Here is a 17,139-nt window from a genome sequence, read left to right on the forward strand (position 1 = left end):
TTTGAACGTTCCTTTTGTTCGTTTATTTATTTATAGTCTGTTCATCTAAGATGATGATATGAGACTGAAAACAAATGATATTATTATCATCATTTGGATTATTATCATTTCTATTATAATGATAATTGTTACTATTAATTAGAAATCGACATTTCTGTATATTCAAAAGAAAAGGGGGGCGGTGGAGGTGGAGGGGAGGGGCAGGGGGGAGGTGGGGTAGGCGGGGACTAAGAAAGGAAGAGAGAGAGAGAGAGAGAGAGAGAGAGAGAGAGAGAGAGAGAGAGAGAGAGAGAGAGAGAACAGAATGTGGAAAAGATAGAGTACAAAATCTAAAATGGAGAGGGTGAGTGTCAGTGAATGGAGAAAGAAAAAAAACATAACATTGGAAGGGTGTGTGTGAGAAGCGGGACGGGGGAAACGGGATTAGGACCACACAAAAAAAATCATCAATAATCAAATATTGTATGCACTACTTCTGTAGATTATTATTTGAAAAGTGATTCGTGTGGGGACCTACAATAAACAATCAACTGGACTATTTAACACATAGCTAGCTAACTTTAATAAAGAAAATGCATGTTTTAACACATTCATTTAGTGTGTGTGCATATGTATACATGTATTTGTGAGGGCATGTGTGTTTGAAATAGTTATGCATTACTCACAATACACACAATACACAAACTTTATTGTCTATACTTTGGTACAGAGATTTTCTTTTTGGCAGCAGCACGTCCACCAAGAAGAAAACAACAAACAAATAAAATGAATAGAAAATAAAAAGATAAATTAAATGGCACCAAATGGAAATAGTTATATACAAATATACAGATTACTGAAATTTACGTGCCTCTCCATTTCAGTCAGCCAAACCGCATTGCACATCTACCCACACACACACACACCACGCACACACACCACATGCACACATACACTCTCTCTCATCCCTTCTCTCTCTGTCTCTCTCTTCACAAGAAATGCACCTACAAAGATCATCGTTCATTTAAAAATCAAATATCACCAAAGACAAGAATTAAGCCAAAGAGCAGCACTTCTACAGTTCCCATTAGGCATCACAGAAGAACACTCAGTTCACTCTCAGTTCAGTCCTTCATTGTTCTTCCTGTTCTAGCCTCTCCCACTTTTTTCTTATGTATCTTTCAATGCATCAGTCATCTCAACACCTCTTCCCATCGCCCCATGCCCCAACACCCACGTGCGCACACACATGTACAAACCCCATCCTGCCCCCATCTAATATCACTTACCAGTGAAAAGACGTTAAACTGAAGAAAGAAAGAAAGAAAGAAAAACACACACCACCACACCCTGTAGCATGATGTGTGAGTGAAGATGTGTGTGTGCGTGTGCGTGTGTGTGCATGCATGCGTGCGTGTGATATGTGTGTGTGTGTGTGTGTGATGTGTGTGTGTGTGTGTGATGTGTGTGTGTGTGTGTGTGTGTGCATTTATGAGAGCACGCATGTTTTAACACATTCATTTAGTGTGTGTGCATATGCATACATGTATTTGTGAGGGCATGTGTGTTTGTACATGCTCGTTAACGTGTACAAGTGAGTATGTGTGCGCGCGTGTGTGCATGTGCGCGCGTGTGTGTGTGTGAGCGTGTGCGCATTTGTGAAAGTATGTGTGTTCGCACGCATTCATTAATAAGCATGTGTGCTTATGTGTGTGTGCATGCATTTGTAAGAACACGTGCATTTGTACACATATATTACTGTTTATAAACGTGTGTGTATGCATGCATTTGTTATAGCATTTGTGTTTATACACATTCATTTCTTTTTTCTTTGTAATTTTTTTGTGAGTGAGTATGTATGTGTGTGTGTGTGTGTGTGTGTGTGCATTTTTTTTTTTCTAACGCTTATAGTTGACTTCATCAAGTTTTTGCGCCTTATAAATATTATTATTATTATTAGTAGTTCTTTTTTTTTTATGTATTTATCTATTATTTATTTATCTATTTACTTATTTCTTTTTATTTTATTCATTTATTTATTTGTTTGTTTGTTTGTTTGTTTGTTTTGTTTTGGTTTGTTACTTCACTTTATTTTATTTATTTATTTATTCAGTTTCATTCATTTTATTTTTATTATTTCTATTTTTTAAACATTTTTTAATTTTTATTTATTTATTTATTTATTTTTCTCAAGGCCTGACTAAGTGCGTTGGGTTACGCTGCTGGTCAGGCATCTGCTTGGCAGATGTGTAACGTATATGGATTTGTCCGAACGCAGTGACGCCTCCTTGAGCTACTGATACTGATACTGCATGCATTTCTGAGAGCATGTGTGTTATTACATGTTCATTAATGAGTATAAGCATGCGTGCGTGTGTGTGTGTGTGTGTGTGTGTGTGTGCGCGCGCATGTGTGTGTGTGTGTGTGTGTGCATAAGTAAACATGCATTCATCCTTCCTCTGTCTTGTGTCCTGTCAAATGAACCAACCAAACAGCATGTCAAAACAAAATGATTGCAAAGGCAAGGAAACAGACCTGTGCTCTCTATGTTGGTGCTCACATCGCAGTTAGGGCACCCCTTGCCCACGCATCGCAGGGGAAGGACAGGCAGCGTTTCAAACAAGTCTGCAAATTCTCCCCTGAAGTGAATCAGCTTCTCATGTTCCTGATAGTGCTGCAAGCAAATCACAATGAAAAGAGGCGAATCAGTAAAAAGACATTGCAGGTACTGGTTGACAGAATCACTATCATAAGAAGAGAGGTAATGCCTTCAAGACTGACATGTGATATCCACTTAAAACTGACCGGAAGAATCACAGAACAGGGAAAAAACAAAAACAAAAACAAAAAAACACAGGAAAAAAGCATGGTCTTTCAACAGACTGTATCTGATCAAACAGTTGTTACCTTGACCTTTGACCTATAACACCTACTTTTAAAAGCGTTCATGTTTCAGCCATAACCAATCACTGAACCAAGTTTGTTCAGAACTGAGTGGAAATACCCAAGGTTCATTCAAGGATGTTCTAGACCTTTAAAAAAAAAAAAAAAAAAAAAAGAAATTTTGGAGGTACATTTTGAATTTTTTTTTAGGAACAGTTACAACCCCCAGCCACATTGGCAAATGTCACAGATGACGCTTTAATATTTTGGCAGTGAGCATGTGTTGTGATGTGCATGGGTTTAGTGTCAGTGAATTGATTGTCGTTATCTGAACTTGAGGTAGGTTTAATGGTATTATACAACATTAACTTACCTTCCAATAACTGGTGCTACATGGTATAAAACCTCTTTACTGTAGTTATGTTGATAGCATGTTTTTGCAATGGATTTATTGATTTCATTTCATGAAAAGATGCCATTTTGTTTGTTCACCAAAAAACCAAAATTTCATTAGCTGATTGTTAAAAGAAATGGGATTGGATATCCTGGGTTTATAGAATTAACCTTGACCTTTTGCTTTTTAACGGCTGGTGGTGTGGTTGGCCATGAATGACAACTGTCGAAATGAAAGAACATGTACTGCTTTTCATGTTTTATTATTTTGATTGCAATGATGGAGATGGTTTGTAATGTGATGTACTGCTTTTCATGTTTTATTATTCTGATTGTAATGGAGATGGTTTGTAATGTGATTGGTTGGAGGCGGAAGAAGAGAAAGATGACGATGGTTTTTGAAGTGATCGACTGGAAGCAGAGGAAGGTGAATGGAGATGATCAGAGAGGAGAGCGATGGTCAGCAGGGAAGGTGCTGTTGCTGTTTGGCAAGCAGAGCAACAGCAGTTTTGTCTTTATTTGAGCGATGTGGCAACAATGTTTTTTGTATTCATTTTCTCTTTGGTGTTCGTGGAGCGTGGCTCTCTCTCTCTCTCTTCAGTTGGACATGCGTGATGACGGGCGCCATAGCCGAATGGTTAAAGCGTTGGACTTTCGATCTGAGGGTCCCGGGTTCAAATCACGATGACGGCACCTGGTGGGTAAAGGGTGGAGATTTTTACGATCTCCCAGGTCAAAATATGTGCAGACCTGCCAGTGCCTGAACCTCCTTCGTGTGTATACGCAAGCATAAGATCAAATACGCACGTTAAAGATCCCGTGATCCATGTCAGCGTTCGGTGGGTTATGGAAACAAGAACATACCCAGCATGCACACCCCCGAAAACGGAGTATGGCTGCCTACATGGCAGGGTAAAAACGGTCATACACGTAAAAAAGCCCACTCGCGTATATACGAGTGAACGTGGGAGTTGAAGCCCACGAACGCAGAAGAAGAAGAAGAAGAAGAAGAAGGACATGCGTGATGGTTACTGTGAGTTTTGTGGACTTTTGTTGCACTTGTGAACACTGGACATTATAAAAAGATCAACCACCCCAGCGATGGTTTATTTCAGATACTTTATGAAAAATTTATACTAACGCTGAACGTATAGTTTGTGGTGTTGTCACTTTGATACACAACACAATTAAGTAGTTTATATCTTTATTTTCATACACATGTGTGTGTCTCTGATATGTCTCTGGTGGGAATGAGACTGCACTACAAACAACCCCCCCCCCTCCCCAAATCACTACAGCTGAAGTTGACAGGAAGGCAGTAAAGGCAACAGCATACATTCAATGTTTGTCTAAATTGCTTTCATACACCTGCAACAGTTAAAATGTGACTCACTACATCATCCCATGCTCAGTACCCTGTGCACTGTCAAACCACCTAGCAGCTCACAGCAAAAGACAGTAGGCGGATGATCATGGCTGGCCGAAAATAAACTGATCAGAATAATTTTGATGATGATGGTGTAATACTGGAACAAACTGTGACAGGTTGTAACAAAATGCAATGAAATTGAGACAGCTGGCATCACTGCCTAATTTTTACTTCTTCTTTTTTTTCTATGTTATAGCATGTTGTGACCATGAACTCTGATCCCCAACCTTACGTCTCGAGAGATTTAAGGGTTTTGTTCTCACAATGATCAATTAATTATTGTACTAAGTCTGATAATGAAGATTGTAAACAACAACTTGGCCTATTGTGCCAGCATGCTGACAATACAATACAATACAACTTTATTCATCCATTTGGAAAATAATTGTTAATTTTCCTGTTATCATCAGGAAAATGAGAAAGGCAAAGAGAAGAGAAACATTAAAAAGGAATAAGTGCTGTTACACTGTATCAGGCACATAATTCAAACCACGGCTGCTAGCGCGCTGACCATTAGTTTTCAAACAGGAAAGTAAGGGATACAAAGAAATGAACCCAGAGACTCTCCTTGAAAGAAAGGAAGCTCCAAGCTCAATAATCAACAGATTTTGAACAACTCTAGTTCAGTGATCCGAAACACACTTTTGGTTGTAATAACTCAATACCTATTTTGCAAGTTAAAGTATGGGCAAATACTTTTAAATGGTAGAAGGTGCTTAATTTTATTGAAAATTAGATCTCGCTCAAATGCACAGTGTGTAACTTCTGCTGAGCTTTTTCCTTTTTTTTCTTTTTTCTTTTGGTCAGCACTTGTTAGTCAAGCAATCAAAGTGAGAAAAACAAACTAATGTTTGTTTAACTGATTCAGGAGCTTTATTCTTTTATATACAAAAAAAAAGAGTGGTGGCCTTTCATGCCCTGCTCTCATGGTAACCTCAGTTTCGATACCCCTCCACTCCTGTGCTTGGGGTGAGTGTTGTCAATGTCTTCAGTGTCGGCAGATTCATGGGGCCTGTTGACTGAGGGATGTGGTGGCGGTCTCTACTCTGGGAGGGATGCTCACTCAGTCTGGCTCTGCGACTAAGCCATTATTGTCGTTAGTAGGGGGCTTAGTAGGTGGTGTTCTAGTATGTTGAATCAGAACAGGCACCACTGAACACCACCGAAGTGACTCAGCAGCAGTGCAGGATCTCCTCGTGTGTGGCCTCCTGGTGACCTAATTTCGATGGTTCCCTGCGGACTGTCAACGCTGGAACTGTGACGGACGAACCCGGGTGTGGTCGTGAATGGGTGAATCCAAATGAGTGGCATGGGAGTAATGCCACTGAAATGATGAAATGATGCAGATGATGGGGCAGCAAAAAAAAAAAAAAAAAAAAAAAAAAAAAAAAAAAAAGAGTGGTGCAGCTTTTGCAGGCTGAGAACAGGACAAACAGCAGGACTGCATAGAAATCACCTGGCTGTACAATCGCAGAACTCTTCCCATGTGGAAGTGATGCTTCAGCTTGTCCATGAAATCTGCTCTGTCTAAGAAGGTCTTGACCACACCAACACAGTTCTGTTTCAGGGCCTCAATGAAGTAATCCATCTGAACCTCATCTGATTCTGCACACACACACACACACACACAGAAGGTCAAGTAATGTCCTGTTCTTGTTTGAAAACAAATACTGATGAGATTTTCTTGATCTGAATATATATATATTTATTTATCTAAAGATGATATGAAAATCAATATAAAAAAAAACCAACAAAACAAAACACGATTCAGACTTACCAAAGGGAAGGTGGCGGGGTGGGGCGTGGGGGTGTGGGGGTGTGGGGGGAGGGTGGTGGGAGAGGAGGTAGGGTCAGAATGCAGTACTTTAAAGAGACCTGTCTAAAGCAACATTCAGAAGAATAAAATCAAGCAATAAACATTACACAATATTTAACACAAAAAGATGTGGAGGATAAACTTCCTGACGTTCCAAGTAAATATGCTGTTCTGTCCTTTTCCTTACTGCTTCAACAAAAGCCTTCACCAGCTTAATAAGACGATTCCCAGAAATGCTTTCACAAATCATGTGCCTTCTGTGTACCTTTCATTTTTATTATATTTCAAAGTATATACTTATTTGTTTGATCTCTTTATTCCATTTTAGTATGATGCTTGATATAATAATAATAATAATGGTATTTATATAGCGCTGAATCTTGTGCAGAGACAAACCAAACCGCTTTCGCACCAATCATTCACACGCATGCATAACTCTAAAACTGTCGAAACTAAAGACAAGGAAGAGGCAGGCAAGGGAGGCTGTTTTGGGAAGAGGTGGGTTTTAAGGCCAGACTTGAAAGAGGTGAGTGTGGAGACTTGACGAAGCAAAAGAGAAATTTCATTCCAATCGCAAGGTCCAGAGACAGAGAAAGAACGGCGGCCAACAGTCGAATGTTTGAATCTGGGTATGCGTAAACAGAGTGGATCCGAAGCCGATCGTAGTGAGCGAGATGGAGTGTAGAGGTGAAGGCAGCTGCAGAGATAGGAATGGGCAGTTTTGTGAATACATCTATAACATTGAGTGCTGATCTTGTACTTTATTTGGTGTGAGACAGGGAGCCAGTGGAGATGTTGCAAAAGGGGAGTGATGTGCTCAGATCTTTTCTTTCTGAGGATGAGTCGGGCAGCAGAGTTTTGTATGCGTTGAAGGGACTGAATGGATGGTTAACTCTCAGGGCCCCACCAGCACAATGGGAGTAGTTATGCATTAGTCAGGCACCTGCTCCCTTTTTCCTCTGCTCTTTTTTGAAACAGATGTGGTGAATGAAATGAATGAAATTATGGTGCTTAGAGCCTCGCCGACCACTAAGGCCATCTCAAGGCTATCGCCGCGTCAATAACTACTACAAACATATATGGATTAGTCTGCATGATTGTTTATGCCTCTTTGAAACTGAAACTATGAAAGAAAGCCCAAGAAGCCCTCTCCACCATCAGTTTTAAGTCACACATACTCTTTACACATAAAAAAAAAAAAAAAAAAAAAAAAATCCCACAGAAGCAGTTGAGGTGATTCACTGGACTCCTGACACAAGACCAGTGGACTGTTCCTTTCATGCTCTGTCCAGTGAGCTTGCTCAGCAAATATCACTGAGCAAATTTCTTGTTCGTTGCCAACTTGAACCCAGAGTTTTGTGTGTTATTGCGAAAGTTGTGTGCCATCCACTCAATGGATGTATCTTTAGATTTGTTTATAAGGTTCGACGGGCGCAATAGGCGAGTGGTTAAAGCGTTGGACTGTCAATCTGAGGGTCCTGGGTTTGAATCACGGTGATGGCGCCTGGTGGGTAAAGGGTGGAGATTTTTACGATCTCCCAGGTCAACATTCGTGCAGACCTGCTAGTGCCTGAACCCCCTTCGTGTGTATATGCAAGCAGAAGATCAAATACGCACATTAAAGATCCTGTAATCCATGTCAGCGTTCGGTGGGTTATGGAAACAAGAACATACCCAGCATGCACACCCCCGAAAACGGAGTATGGCTGCCTACATGGCGGGGTAAAAACGGTCATACACGTAAAAGCCCACTCGTGTGCATATGAGTGAACGCAGAAGAAGAAGAAGAAGAAGTTTATAAGGTTTGTGTTTTTTTGTTTGTTTGTTTTTTTCCTATCGTAAATAATTGCATCCTGCGTCTTTGTCTGGGAGGGGTGACAAGAACAGACAGACGGATAAAGGTAACAGTCGAGAGAGGGAGAAGAGAGACAGAGAGTCAGAAGGACAGATAGAGTTTAAGGTTAAAAAGACAGACAGTTATAAAGACAGGCAGATACAGGGATAATCATATCAAAATATGAAGATTTTTTTTTCCATAAAATATTTCTTAAGTGCTTTTTTGAATGTTTGCTTCAGACGACATGACTTTGAGGAGGAAGGTAAACCATTCCATATGTTAAACTAGTGTGTGTGTGTGTGTGTGTGTGTGTGTGTGTGTGTGTGTGCATGCGTGTGTGTGCATGCGTGTGTGTGCATGCATACGTGTGTGAGTGTGTGTGTGTGTGTGTGTGTGTGTGTGTGTGTGTGAGAGAGAGAGAGAGAGAGAGAGAGAGAGAGATTGTTGCTTGTGAGTGGGTTTAGTGTGCTCTAATTTGGAGATGAATGTGGGTGTAGGGAGTGTGTGTGGATAATAAATAACATGGTGTGTGTAAGACAGATCTTTGCTTTTAAGTATATTCAGTGTGCTCTAATTTGGTGACCAATGTGAGTGCAGGGCGTGCGTGTGGTTAAGACATACTATCGTGGGTGACTCTGTGTGTATGAGCGTGTGCATATTGATGAAACCTGAACATTTTTTGTGTAAGTCGGATTAAACAACATTTTTTGTTATGTGTTTCACTTTGGTCTAATTTGTTTTGTTGTATGTGTCATATCTTCTAGCAGCAATGGTTATTTTTCGAGGGGTTACAAAATACAATTTAGCACATCATGACAAACATATAATATATATGCATGCATAAAAAAAAAAAAAAAAAAAAAAAAAAAAAATCCAGCAGTCCAGGATGCACTTCTGTACTTTACTGAGAGATGGAAAGGCCACTAGTCATTTCCCCCACAACAGAGCAAAGTGACTTAAATGGTGGAATTAGAAAATGGCCACCCACTCATTCGAGAATATCACTACAAATAAAAAGCTGCAAACAAGATGGCAGTTATGACAACATATCAACTTTTGTTGAAGTGGTTTTTTTTTTTCCATATCTTATTTCATTGTGATTTTCACCCCTCAACAAATGACCACTACTCTTTCCTAAGACCAAGCGATGCAACTGTTCTAAACTCTAATTCTGTTCGCTGAAGTGTTGTTACCCATTCCAGAATGACAATCTCACAGTGAAAAAAGAAAACGAACCAAAGAAACCGGTCAATTCCGATCTGTCTTCAGGGTGACTCTTCTTGATCCTTTGCATGTCTTCCATGAGTTCCACAATCTGGTTTTCATGTTTGTCTGCAAACAATACAACACAAATAACATTTCAAGATAAGTAACACTGCATTTAGAACTTGGAGAAAAACAAAATGCAAAGCCTTCATGTCTCATTTGAGATTCCTGCTGTGCATCTTTATTTTGGAGCAAAACTGTCTGACGGTAGTCAGCACCAACAACTGCACACCAAAATAAGATGCAAGAATATACTGTTATTTTTTTATAATATGACTGACAATTAAAGTATTGTGGGGGGAAAAGCAAAGTCTGTCGAATACATGGATGCAAATGACTGAGTCAGCAAGTGGAGGGAGGGCACTCCAGACTGAAGAAAAGGGAAGCTGGCCGTACTTTTTTTTGTTCCCAACTGTGGAATGCCCAAATTCTAAAACTCTTGAATCAGATGAGGGGCGAAGCTGCTTGATGGTGTGTAGGCCGACAGGTCAGAGACAGAATGAAGATCAGTCTCAGAAATAATGGGTGTGGTGGCCAAATGATTTGAGCGCTGGAAGCTTGCCCCAGTTTCCTGTTCAGTCCCCGATGTCCTAGCACCTGGTGGGTTAAGTGTAGACATTTTTCCAATCTCCATGTTCAACATGATTATGTGCATAGTCCTTGTGCCTGAACTCCCTTTGAGTGTATACAAATGCAGAACATCAAAAACGCACATCAAAGATCCTGTAATCCATGTCAGCATTTGATGGGCTATCGAAACAATAATATAATAACCCAGCAAACAGCCCCCCCCCCCCCTCCCCACACACACACACCCAACTCCCCGAAAACAGAGTATCCTGCCTGCATAGCTGGGTAAAAATGGTCATACACATAAAAGCGCACTTGTACATATGAGTGAACACAGAAGCTGCAGCCCAAGAATGAAGGAGAAGAAGAAGAAGAAGGAGAAGAAGGAGAAGAAGAAGAAATTGTTAGTGAAGAAGGATGACAGAATGCTGTCCTTGGTTGCCTGCTTTGATGGAAAGCAAGTAAGGAGTTTTGAGGAGGGGTTGAACATGACTATATCTAGAGGCTCTGGATGCCAGTCTTGCAGTAGATGTTTGGAGTTTGTGAAGAAAATGACAGGGGACAACCTGACAACAGTGAGTTACAACAGTCCATTTTTGAGACAACCAATACACTAACATTTTGTCCGAAGAAAGATGGCCAATCATACCAATACGTTTACTGCACACAGAATGGCATGTTGTTTTAATTTGAATTTCAACAATCAGGTTGGCCAATCATGTCAATAAGTTTATCACACACAGAATGGCATATTGTTTTAATTCAAATTTCAGCAATCATGTTGTTTTTTTTCTTTCTGTAACACAAAAACCAACGTTATCAGCAGATGGAGAGATAAAAAGCTTACATGGAGAATGATGAAAACAAATATTCCCAACTCTTCCACAGTGAAAGTGGAGTGGTGGCTTTTTGCCGAGAAAGCGTGAGAATTTGAAAGTACAGGATCGAATCCCATACCTGCCACAATTTTCTCCCCCTCCACTGGACCTTGAGTGGTGGTCTGGACGCTAGTCGTTTGGACGAGATGATAAATCAGGGTCCCATTTGTTGCATGCATTTAGCATAGAGATATAGCACATCGATCAAAGAACCCAATGCAACGAGAGAGTTGTCCTGGGCAAAATTTCACAGTACAATCTACTCTATTTTTGTGTGTGTGCGTGCGTGCGTGCGTGCGTGCGTGTGTGACTGAAGCCTGACTGAATTACGCAGGATACAAATGATGAGAGCTTAAAGGCAGTTCTCAGTTGACTCTAACCAGGAAGGCAGCCTGTTATGCAAATGACTCAAGTATTTGTAAAGTGCTTAGAGCTTGTTCTCTGACCGAGGATAGATGCTACATAAGTATCCAAATCAATCAATCAAGAATACTAATCACTGAGAGTGTTTCAAGGAGACTAAGAAAACACTTACGTTTCAGAAGAGCTTCAAAGACAACTGAGTCCAGAGTTTGCACTGAGGAGGCTGGCACATAGACTGTGATTAAATCCAGTTTGTCAAAGATCTGACGCAGAGAAGGATGTCTGTACTTGTCGCTTTGCATTAAATTTCTTCCTGTTCCTCCCGCCTTTTTGGTGATTCTGTAGAAAAACAACAACACAAAGCCTTCATGATTTGCATATGATTCCCAATAAAGTATTCCCCCTTCCCCCCCTCCCCATTCCCAGTGCTTTAGTGATTTCAGGATTTTGGAATGCCATATTTTTTATTTTGGCCCAACCCTCAGCTTGCATTACAGATTGAAATAAACTTACAGTTAAGCCAACAGCAGTGTGGGAGCTGTATGATAAATGGTTTCTCTACTGCAATGGGAAGTCATTTACAGCTTAGTCTTTTGTGAAGGACTATGACTGAAATTAGGAGGCAACTGACGGGCGCAATAGCCCAGGGGTTAAAGCGTTGGACTGTCAATCTGAGGGTCCCGGGTTTGAATCACGGTAACGGTGCCTGGTGGGTAAAGGGTGGAGATTTTTACGATCTCCCAGGTCAACATATGTGCAGACCTGCTAGTGCCTGAACTCCCTTCATGTGTATATGCAAGCAGAAGATCAAATATGCACGTTAAAGATCCTGTAATCCATGTCAGCATTCGGTGGGTTATGGAAACAAGAACATACCCAGCATGCACACCCCCGAAAACGGAATATGGCTGCCTACATGGCGGGGTAAAAACGGTCATACACGTAAAAGCCCACTCGTGTGCATACGAGTGAACGCAGAAGAAGAAGAAGAAGGAGGCAACATTGCACTGGCTCTTAGCACTGCAGCCGTAGGAGCTAGTTGGCTTTTGGGAACCATCCCAACGCCAATTGTCCTATGAGTGGGGATGTAACCTGGGCAAGATACTCTTCACTATAATCAAATTCTAGCCAAGGCCAGGGCAGCAGATGCCTCCTCCGCTGTTCTGGTGGTCAAAGTCAGACATGTCTGAGTATCATACATACATTTTTATTTCAAAAAGGATTTGGTATTGTAAAATTTCAGAATCAACAGCTGCAAGGCAAGTGATGAAATAGATGTGAAAATACAAATGGGCTAGGATTTTATTACATCATGTCTACACTTAAAGACGAAAAAAAAAAAAAAGAAAAAAAAAAGAAACTGTGTATTTAACATTTCTTTTGTAGTTGTTGCTGAAAAGAAACATTGTGTATTTAACATTTCTTTTGTAGTTGCTGCTGAGTGAACATGTTGAATAAAGGGTATATTCATGGCATTGGAGCTTCCTTTTTTGAGAATGTCTCTCTGTGTTTATTTCTCTCCATCCCTTGTATGTGCTAACAGATGAATGGGGAAAGCAGCAATGGTTTGAATTAAGTTCCTTTGTCAACACAGAGTAACCACACATCTTCCTTGTTTAATATTTCTCTTCTGCATTTGAGACCTTCAGATTATAGCAAAGGACTTGGTACTCTACATGCAGCCACTTCTCCTTGAACAATAACAAATGCACTGTCAATCAATACATCAAAGACTTTCCGTGTATCCTTCATCTGATGCTTTTGTCCAGAGCTAAAATATCACTGTAATTCTCTGTGAAAGAAAAAAACACATTAATATCAAGTTTGAAGTTTTTCTTCTTTTCTTTTTTATATACATAACTGACATGCCAAAGAAAAACGAATTCCTGGGGGCAAATTAACAGACAAAATAATGATCAAGTTAAAATGTTCCAACTCATTAACGTATCAGTATCAGTAGCTCAAGGAGGCGTCACTGCATTCGGACAAATCCATATACGCTACACCACATCTGCCAAGCAGATGCCTGACCAGCAGCGTAACCCAACGCGCTTAGTCAGGCCTTGAGAAAAACAACAACAAAAAACAAAAAAAACCCAATAAAATAAAATAACAAAACAAACAAACAAATAAATAAATAAATGAATAAAAATAAAAAGATATAAGTAAATAAATAAATAACTGATAAATACATAAAAGAGAACTACTACTAATAATGATAATATCTATAAGGTGCAAAAACTTGATGAAGTCAACTGTAAGCACACACAAAAAAACAAAAAACAAAAACAAAAAACAGTGACTCATTAAATCAGTCAAAGAGGTAAGTTTTGGCACTCACTTGGCGCGGAACTGACCAGACTCATCCCGGTACTTGATGGTCTTATGAACAGCACTGAAGTACACTTCAGCTATGACGTCTGCATAGCCCCCGCTACCCTAAACACGATGACTGTCTTGTTATAATCATATCTTTACATTTTTGCATCAAGCAATATGCTCTGTAGCTCAAACTTCACACAGTATGCATTAAAAACCAAGCAGATATAAAAATGTCACTTTGACTTTCACACACTTCAATGACTGGACATATCATGGCCACACTGCAGACTGGACACATCATGGCCACACTTCAATGACTGGACATATCATGGCCACACTGCAGACTGGACACATCATGGCCACACTTCAATGACTGGACATATCATGGCCACATTGCAGACTGGACACATCATGGCCACACTTCAATGACTGGACATATCATGGCCACACTGCAGACTGGACACATCATGGCCACACTTCAATGACTGGACATATCATGGCCACACTGCAGACTGGACACATCATGGCCACACTTCAATGACTGGACATATCATGGCTACACTGCAGACTGGACATATGGCCACACTGCAGACTGGACACATCATGGCCACACTTCAATGACTGGACATATCATGGCCACACTGCAGACTGGACATATCATGGCCACACATTAAAGACTGAACATACCATGGCCACACTCCAAAGACTGGACATATCATGGCTACACTGCAGACTGGACATATGGCCACACTCCAAAGACTGGACATATCATGGCCACATTGCAGACTGGACACATCATGGCCACACTTCAATGACTGGACATATCATGGCCACACTGCAGACTGGACATATGGCCACACTTCAATGACTGGACACATCATGGCCACACTTCAATGACTGGACATATCATGGCCACACTTCAATGACTGGACATATCATGGCCACATTGCAGACTGGACACATCATGGCCACACTTCAATGACTGGACATATCATGGCCACACTGCAGACTGGACATATGGCCACACTTCAATGACTGGACATATCATGGCCACATTGCAGACTGGACATATGGCCACACTTCAATGACTGGACATATCATGGCCACACTGCAGACTGGACATATGGCCACACTTCAATGACTGGACATATCATGGCCACATTGCAGACTGGACATATGGCCACACTTCAATGACTGGACATATCATGGCCACACTGCAGACTGGACATATCATGGCCACACATTAAAGACTGAACATACCATGGCCACACTCCAAAAACTTGTCATGAGACTTCAAAGACTGGTCTTATCATGGCATCACTTCAAAGACTGGTCTTATCATGGTCATACTTCTAAAACTGCTTTGACCACAGCAACACTTCAAAGGCTGGTCATGGCACATCAAAAACTGGTCACAGCATGGCAAGCATGTGCTCACACACACACACACACACACACACACACACATTCAGGCCCTGCAGAATTTTTGCTGGCCATTGCATTCTTCCCTATTCAGTATCTTTCTTTGGTTGTTTTCACTTGCATTACAGAAATCACACATCAGTACACACATAAATCAGTGACACTTTCAATCAGAACACTGCATAATCAACCAGAACACATTACAATCAAGATATAAAAGCAGCAGAACTGAGCTGAGCAACCTGTCAGATATCACCCTTTACCCTTTGAGCCCTGAGTTCCTGAGCAATTTTAACCCTTCTGCCTGAGCTCCTGAGCCAAAATTTGCAAATAATTGGTATATAATGTGTCACGGCAGATATTAAAAGAGTGCCCTGACCACCACTTTACCAGTGGTAGAGAAAACTGACATAACGCCTAGCCACCGGTTGAGCAGAGCGTAAACACTTGTGTTGTGTTTTGCTATTGGTTGACTTATATTGAAATTGATCTTTTTTATCCAAAGCACATGCACAAAACACAGTGAAAAGGCGCGGCCATGTTGGTACTACGTTTGCTGACGTCAGAATATTACAGTTTTTTCTGATTGGCTCTTCAATATAAGTCAACCAATAGCAAAACACGACACAAGTGTTTACGCACCGCTCAACCGGTGGCTAGGCATTATGTCATTTTTCTCTACCACCGGTAAAGCGGTGGTCAGGGCTCAAAGGGTTAAAGGTCAAGTTGCTCAGGGATTGGGTCTTGGTTTTGGCAAATGCTGTCTTTCAGTTTCAGTTTCAGTAGCTCAAGGAGGCGTCACTGCATTCGGACAAATCCATATACGCTACACCACATCTACCAAGCAGATGCCTGACCAGCAGCATAACCCAACGCGCTTAGTCAGGCCTTGTCTTTCAGGGTTGTAGAAATGAAAACAATGAAAATGAACGACTCACCAACATCGCGGCCTCTAAGGGTCAACACTTACCTTGACGATGATCACAGGGATACGCTTGTTGAGAGCAAACTCCACCATCTTCAGGGCATCATGGTGACCGTTGATCAGCAAACACACTACCGGCGACTTCATCTCCTTCTTCTTGCTCTCCGCTGTTCATCCAAGACAGTTCATATCTGATCATTTGGTGAGGTGCTAGGGAGTTGCCATACAGGAGTAGCGGTTGATTAGAAAATATCAACGTTAACATTTGTCACGGGGACACACACACACACACAGACAACCACACAGGGCACAAGGGAGAAGAAATGATCAGACACTTACTTCCTTTGCAAAAACATTGTAAAAATATACATTGTTAATGGATAACCACCCTCCCCACCCCCACCCCCCCATGCTCCCCCCAGAAAAAAAACTTAACAGTACAAGTGACTAGAACAGCTAAAAACAAAACAACCAAACACAAAATGCACTGACCAGCAGCCAGAAAATATTCAGACATTAAAACCAGAAACCCAAATGGATACAACGAAACATATACCATTACAATTCAGAGCATGGCTGCACACAACTACAGGCATCATATCATAGAGTTGCATCCTGTCAGTCAAAAGCTTTTTTTTTTTTTAATATCTTAAATTTTTTTTTTTTTTTTAAATTATATACCAGTATGCTGTTATTTTCACCTTTGGCCTCTGATCTTGAAGTACACCGGCATTTATGATTTTTCAATGCCAAATCATTGTACAGTTGAATGATGATCATATGACAGACACGAGCTGTATTACAACCATGCTGTACAGTATCCTATAAATATGACTTGACCACTGACCCTTCATTTTAACTGAAACTTCACGAAGGAGACCTCTGGAGAGGTTTTATCGGTATCTACTTTCCTACCGCATTTGTCTTATCTACCGAGGTGGCTTGGAAAATAACATTGTAACACAAGCACACACACACACACACACACTCATACACATACACACAAACACACACACACACACACACACATACACACACACATACACAAACACACAC

General features: G+C 40.8%; 1 protein-coding gene across 4 annotated transcripts in view; it reads right to left on the reverse strand.

Annotated features, from left to right (window-relative positions):
- LOC143281032 (transient receptor potential cation channel subfamily M member-like 2) overlaps positions 1-17,139 on the reverse strand; it is an 84,148-nt gene that overhangs the window by 38,870 nt on the left and 28,139 nt on the right. For all 4 annotated transcript variants that reach the window (XM_076585931.1, XM_076585930.1, XM_076585934.1 and 1 more), the window contains 6 exons: positions 16,129-16,250; positions 13,756-13,853; positions 11,587-11,753; positions 9,574-9,669; positions 6,141-6,289; positions 2,515-2,653 (listed from right to left, as the gene is read on the reverse strand). In XM_076585931.1, the coding sequence (XP_076442046.1) occupies positions 2,515-2,653; positions 6,141-6,289; positions 9,574-9,669; positions 11,587-11,753; positions 13,756-13,853; positions 16,129-16,250 (771 nt within the window). The remainder of the gene's footprint in view (positions 1-2,514; positions 2,654-6,140; positions 6,290-9,573; positions 9,670-11,586; positions 11,754-13,755; positions 13,854-16,128; positions 16,251-17,139) is intronic.

The sequence above is a fragment of the Babylonia areolata genome, chromosome 4 (genome assembly GCF_041734735.1).
Source record: "Babylonia areolata isolate BAREFJ2019XMU chromosome 4, ASM4173473v1, whole genome shotgun sequence".
Taxonomy (NCBI): domain Eukaryota; kingdom Metazoa; phylum Mollusca; class Gastropoda; order Neogastropoda; family Buccinidae; genus Babylonia; species Babylonia areolata.